Source organism: Impatiens glandulifera, chromosome 1, assembly GCF_907164915.1.
Source record: "Impatiens glandulifera chromosome 1, dImpGla2.1, whole genome shotgun sequence".
NCBI lineage: Eukaryota > Viridiplantae > Streptophyta > Magnoliopsida > Ericales > Balsaminaceae > Impatiens > Impatiens glandulifera.
The window spans coordinates 98,732,541-98,740,018 of record NC_061862.1 but is presented as its reverse complement, the minus strand read 5'-3'; the positions used below and the strand labels follow the sequence as shown (position 1 = coordinate 98,740,018).

At 30.2% G+C, this 7,478-nt stretch overlaps 1 protein-coding gene across 1 annotated transcript; it reads left to right on the top strand.

Annotated features, from left to right (window-relative positions):
- Positions 1-1,260: 1,260 nt before the first annotated feature.
- On the top strand, positions 1,261-2,211 carry LOC124938034 (histone-lysine N-methyltransferase family member SUVH9-like). The gene has a single exon (XM_047478400.1). It carries the CDS (start codon positions 1,261-1,263, stop codon positions 2,209-2,211), a length of 951 nt encoding a protein of 316 aa, XP_047334356.1.
- The last annotated feature ends 5,267 nt before the right edge of the window (positions 2,212-7,478 follow it).

Genomic DNA, 7,478 nt, shown 5'->3' with positions numbered 1-7,478 from the left:
TTGTTAATTGGTCATCAAGGCATTTTAGATCAATTAATTTAAATTAATTGATTTAAATTATATGAATCAAATTTCACCCTTTAATTCACGTTTGAATTTCATGTGAATTTGATTTGATTTTATTACCCACATTCTAATTTCTATTCAATGGAATTTATAAAATTAGTTTAAAAATTCCAACATTTATTTGGTACAATTTTCACTAATTTTTAGTATAAAGTATTTTTGATCAACTTTTTCTAACAAACATGATTGTTTTCTTTTTAGTATAAAACATGACCAAATAAAGAATTTTCTATAGCAAATTAGATATGTTCATGCCTTCTATTTAAAATTTTGTGTAGATATTTTTTTACTAAATTATTTTCTATTAAAATTATAAAATATAGTTTTTCTTAGTCGAGTTCTAATAATTCAAATAGTGATTGCATGCTTAGTGAAATGAAAATCGATACAATGCTAGTTGATTATACAAGAAAAGCGCCTTACAATATTACAATATTAGTCGAAGATTGTCTTATTGTTAGTTGAGAGATCCAAAAACTTTTATAAACTTCTATTAAAATCTTTTCACTATAGTATTTACTACTTCCCAACTACTACCAATTATAGTTGAAAACTTTATGCTTTAAAAAAATATTACAACTAATTACTAAATAAAATTGTAAACATATATTTTATGGGAACAAAGTAATTTTTAACCACAAATTCAATAAGATTTTATTTCATAATCTTTTAAAAGTAGAGCACATTTAATTCAAATTAAAATATTAGATTCGGCGCATAAATTTTAAAAAATGTGTAAAAAATTAATTAAAATAAATCTCCATTATTCATGAAATAATTATTAAAATCTGTATTCATTCATGTCTTAATTAACGGTAATATAATCAATAAAATTACATTTTAGGATAATATGATATGTATGAATTTGTATCATTGGAACTAAAATTGAAATTTGAATTAAAGTTGTAAAGCAATTCTTATATTTGTTTATAAAAAATCATTGAATATCAATTTTGAAATAAGAAATATAATTATAACTTTACAAGATTATATGCATAATTTATCAAAAATTTTAGTTCAATTGTTTATGATGAGTAATTAAATAAACAAATGATTTAAAAATCTATTCCAACCAAACATATCCTTAAGGAGGAAGATTTGACTATAAAATGGGTAGAACTCTTCAGTTTAATTTCACATACTCAATTCAACTCCTAGCTTTTTTTTACCCTTTGAGAAATCTTTGTTTCTTTCATGGCTTCCTCCATTCCATTTCAAGACCTTAACCTGCCCCCATATCCCACCAGTCCCAGCTCCTTCACCCAGTCCCCCATCAATGTTCCAAATATGGAACCAAATCTAGAAACCTTTCATGAAGGAATGCCGTTGATCATTCCAGATCCTCAATTCTCAAGAAACATAGATTCTGCACCCCTGACGCAGGAACCAAATCAGGATCGACGCGTCTTCGATAGACGGTCCTCACAATTGGTGAGGATGAACAATCTGACCCTAGAAGAACAGAGGGTCCTCCGGGAGGACGTGAGGAGGACGAAGATGCTTTTTGATTCACTACGGATTTCAATTTCTTCAGAGCAAGATGAGCTGTTCAGACAGGGTAACGAAGAAGGGCGTTCTCGAATCCGTGGCGATTTAAAAGCATATTCCACCATGAAAAACAAGGGCCTTTGGCTAAATCGTGATAAGAGGGTGGTGGGCTCAATTCCTGGCATAGAAATAGGGGATGTTTTCCTTTCGAGGATAGAGCTTCAAGTGCTGGGATTGCATGGGCAAATTCAAGCTGGAATCGACTTCGTTCCAGCTAACCAAAGCACCAACGGGGAGTCGGTGGCGACAAGTATAGTTGTAAACGAAGGATTCAAAGATGATCAAGATTTAGGAAAGGAGATTATCTATTGTGGTCAAGGTAATCAAATTTCTAATCAGAGGATGGAAGGTGGGAATCTCGCCCTTCAAACAAGTTATGATCGAGAAGTGGAAATCAGAGTCATAAGAGGATTCAAATACGAAGGAAGTGAAACCGCGAAGATATATGTGTACGACGGTTTATACATAATAACCGAAATTTGGCTCGACATTGGAAGATCCGGGTATCAAGTGTACAAATTTCAACTCGAACGAGTTGAAAATCAAGCTCGTACAGGGACTCGTGCTTTTAGGTTTACTGAGGACGTCAAGAACTAACCTCAATCCATTCTTAGCCTAGATATTTCTATGGGTAAAGAAAGATTATTTCCAATCTCTCTTTTTAATGATGTTGACAATGATTGTGGACCAATGCACTATAAGTACATTTCCACAACCATTTTTCCTAGTACGGTTAATCTCACCCTCGATGAAGATTTTGGATGTGGATGTGTTGATGGTTGTTTTGACAACTGCTCATGTTGTTGGAATAATGGAGGCAATTTCCCATATGACTTTCGAGGAGTTCTGATCCGAGGTAAACCAATTATATATGAGTGTGGGCAATGTTGCATGTGTCCTCCGACTTGTCGTAACCGTGCGTCCCAGAATGGGTTGACCAAGCAGTTTCAAGTATTTAAATCGAGAGACACAGACAGCTGGGGTGTCCGGTCTTTAGATTTGATCAAATCGGGTCATTTTGTATGTGAGTTTGCAGGGGAGGTGGTCACAGTGCTCAAGCACGGGAAATGTCTATTAATCGAGATCTTTTAATCGATGGAAAGTTGTTTGGCGACAAGTGGAAAGAATGGGGGGATTTATCTAGGGCCGTCGATGATTATGTGATCCCAACGTATCCTCCCTCGCAACCCTTGGATTTCATTATAGACTTGTCTAAGTTTAGGAATTTGGCATGTTACATGAGGCATGAGAATAACAAGCTAGTCGCAAATGTTACGGTGCAAAATGTGTTGTATAGTCATCATAATATTTTTTACCCACATCTAATGCTTTTTGCAATGGAGAATATCCCTTCTTGTAGAGAGCTTATTCTTGATTATAGGGATGTTTAGCCTTAACTATAAAGATTGGAGTTCAAATGTAGAACAATAAAACATTGTAATAGTTTATTTCTTCATTTATACTAATAAGATAGTTTGGATCAACTAATTTTGAGTGTTTCTTTTAAGAGTTCTCACAAAACATATATTAATAATACAAATATATATGAATAAGGTATTCAACACATATTTCAAATATTTGGTAAAATAATAATTCTTATTATAATAAAGTTAGATAGTTGAAAAGGTTACAATTATAAAAAGATAAAAATTTAATTTACAATTGTAATATTGCGTGTTTGGAAAAACCTGCATTTTATAAATATTTATATAAAAAATACCGTTGTTACCATCTAGATATTATTTGTTTATAAAATAATTTGTTGATCCAATCTTTAATATTTATAAGTAACATTTTATTTGTTAAAATAATTTTTTATTATGAACTTGTGTATTTTTATCTGCATTCAAATGCTTGTGAATGTATTTGTTAACATGGTTTTGCAAAATCTTAATAGCATTTCTAATTATACAATGTTTTGTTAATTTTTTTTGTAAAAGTACCATATTTTCTTTATGAATAATTAAATTTGTATTTATAATTCAATTAAATTGGTTGAAAAAGTAGATTAGAAGACGACAAACATTATGTACGATATTGTTATTTTATTATGTATGCATGTTTAATTTGCATTTATTTATGTTTTGACTATGAAAAAATAATATTGTCACCTTACAAATATTATTTTTTTATAAAAATATTTGTGTATATTCTGTTAATTATATAAACTTTAATATTTAAAATAGTATTGTGTTTGCTTAAAAAAATATTTTACTATTTTTTTTTGGTGTCTATTTACCTTTAAATGTATTTCTTAACATAATGTTGCAACATTAAAATATCATGTCTAATTATACATTTTTTTTTAAATAATTATAAAAGTTAATACAAACATTTTTTAAAGTTAAGACATTTCAATAAGGAAAATTTTGACTTTCCTAAACAAAATTGGTGTGCATGCAATAAATTGACATTGATTTTGTTTAAAATAAGTATTCAGTGTTTTGCATATGATGTTTATAATTATAACTAGTATTTTTATATTTATTATATTTTATGAGTAAACAAGTAAAGGACATTATTTTATTTTATTTTATTTGTAACTTATATATTTAGATTAGTTAAAATTAAAATATTAGCAAGATAATAATTATTCATTAATACATACTCATGGCTAATGTTAAATATTAACAAGTAATTTATTTTATTATAAAATACATATACTAATATTAAATTATTTAATGTAATAAAAGTTATATTAAAGGTCATGTCTAGTGATGCTACCCTCCTCCATGAAATAATTAAATTATCCCACTGAAAAATGACTTCAATCCATAATTTATCATTAATGAAAATTATAAATCAAACTTATTTGTATTTTATTTTACTAATAAATATAATGATTCAATACATTTTTTTTATGTTCTTAATGGCTTATTTGTATACATGAAATATTTACATTGCAGTGATATTAGGAAATGTTAAGTTTCTTTTTTAAGTTTAAAAAACAGTCCAATTCAATAGTTATGTTATTTTTCTTAATATAATACGTTTTAAGTAAGAATTAAATTTGTAATATTTTATAAACTATTATAGTGAGTTAAAAAATATTAATGATATTATTATATAATTCATATTTATACTTATTAGGTATATAAGTCATTTTACATCCAGACTTGAAATTGTATTTTGGTAAAAGTGAAAATATGATTAAACCGGATTCATAACCCTAAGAAAGTTCTCACGATATATTTATCCAAAATTATGGAATGTTTATTTCTTCCATCATTTAAAAAAGATATTTTTTGATTTTTCAGTACACTTGATATATGAATATTTTTTCCACTAACGTCTTGTTTAGACTCTATCTCAAATCTTAGTCTTTGTATATGAGACACAAAATTTCACACTTAGAGTTGTAGATACCAACTTTATTGATAGGATCGACTTAATCAATAGAGATGAGGTCTGACGATTGATGAAGGCTTATGAAAAACGATTTGAAAGAAATCTTGTTAGGGATTTGATTCACTTTCTATTATACGCAAACCCTTGTAAACACTTGAAACAGAAAAGTGCGGAAATGTTTACTTAGGTTTGAAGCTTCAGATCAAGAATGAGAAGATGACAAAAATGAACAACACAGCAGTTTGTTTATGGATGTTCGGAGCAAACTCTCCTACGTCACCCCTTCTTCCAACCACCAGAAGGATTCATTATAATATGCTTTGAATCAAATACAGTTTGCACGAATAGCTCACTGTTGAACAGAATAGACTCTGTTCAACTTACAATATGATGAAGCATATCACTAAACTAATACAATGTTTTGATTCTAACTCTCTCTTGATTAACACACAGTAAAGCAAGAAAAACAGCTGACAGTTTCAGTAATCTGGATATCAAAATGATCTATTGAATTCTCTCTCTGTAATTCCAGCAGTTCGTCCGTTGTCCTTAAGAATCTTTAAATAAGGCACAGGTACCAATGATCGAATCTTTAGAATGATACGTGGAACTCTTCCATTGGAACGCCTCCATAGTACACAGAAAACTCTGAATACAAGGATCGTGGCCATACACAACAGGTAGTGCGCCGAATATTCTTCAGGGATTTACCTACAAAACAAGTAGTGGGAAAGATATTCACTTACGTGTCATTGGTTGATTGGTTGCATCGGGATGTCGTACTAATCTTCACTAGAAAGTGGAGCAGGAGTAGCGTACAGCTATAGCACGTGGGTAGGCGGGTGCTAGCTTCAAGCAACTGCTTAAGCAAGGCATTTGACGTATTTCAAATAGACGACCTCATCTAATGAAATCAAACGTCCCCGTCTAATAATAGAATCCATTAGACCACCTAGTATAATGGGATTAGACTTACGTCTAATCACAATCACTTCAGACTAATTTGAAGGAGTTAGACTGCACGTCTAACTTTCACCAGTTAGACTACACGTCTAACTTTCTCTTTCTATTAGACTGCACGTTTAACTTCACGAGTTAGACTGCACGTCTAATTACGGTTTTACTTCAGACTAGTCTGAAGGAGTTAGACTGCACGTCTAACTTTCACAATCCATTAGATTGCATGTCTAATTCCACGAGTTAGACTACACGTCTCATTACGAGTCTATTAGACTTGCACGTCTAACTCCGCGAGTTAGACTGCACGTCTAATTACGAGGCTATTAGACTACACGTCTAACTCCACGAGTTAGACTGCACGTCTAATTACTGATCCATTAGACTACACGTTTAACTCCACGAGTTAGACTGCACGTCTAATTCCGAATCTATTAGACTGCACGTCTAACTCCACGAGTTAGACTGCACGTCTAATTACGAGTCTATTAGACTGCACGTCTAACTCCACGAGTTAGACTGCACGTCTAATTCCTCTTGTTAGACTGCACATCTAACACCGCTTAGTTAGACTACACGTCTAACTTCGCTAGTTAGACTACACGTCTAACTCCGTGCATTTAATACCAAATCGGTTTAATGAGCCTCATTAGAACCAAGTCTTATAAAATCTGATTTCGATACACCTGCATCAAAAACAGTTAGAAGCGTATATAGTCCATTCATCATTTCATCATATAAATTCTAATAGTCAAACTATTTCAACACTTAGTCAAAATAATTTGACCCAACATTTGTACTATTTTCAAATGAATAAAATAAGTGAGCAATAAAATAGTGTAGAATGTGTGGCTATTATTGTCATTCTTTATCAATAATGAGTTATAAGGGATATGGTTTATAAATAATAAAATAGTGTAGAATGTGTGGCTATTATTGTCATTCTTTATCAATAATGAGTTACAAGGGATATGGTTTATAAATAATCAATCCGTAAATATGTATTAATTCATGGTCGGCTATGGGTAAGGGTAAGCCCTTAAGCCAGGAATGCCCACTCGTAGAATTTCCATATGTATGGGAGAAAGATAGGCTTACCATGTTCCATCAATAATAGATATCCTATGCCAATTTTGACGGACCGTGCTCCACCCTAGTGAACTAATGTGGTTCAGCCTATTTAATAAAAATATAAGTTATTATATTATAATTATAGTTTTTAAACATAAAAATGATATAAAATAGTGGTTCAAGATCAAAATTTTTTAATTGATTATATATCAAAAATATTTTTTTAATTAATTTATTTATATGTAAAATAAAAAATAATAATATGTAGTGGGAGAGTTTATCTTTCTTTAATTATTTATTCTTAAATTATTTAATATTTAATTAAAAAATATTAACTTTAAACTTATATTATCTTTTCAGTTTTTTATTATTTTAATTAATTATATAATTAAATTAAAAAGTGTATATAACTTTTTAAATTTTAGTTATATATAGAATCCAGAACTTGTGGATCCGCCACTTGAAGGAGAGCAATACACGTTCAGAAG

What these genes read in the sequence shown, in the direction of transcription:
- LOC124938034 (XM_047478400.1), top strand. Translation starts at nt 1,261, where the DNA reads ATGGCTTCCTCCATTCCATTTCAAGACCTTAACCTGCCCCCATATCCC.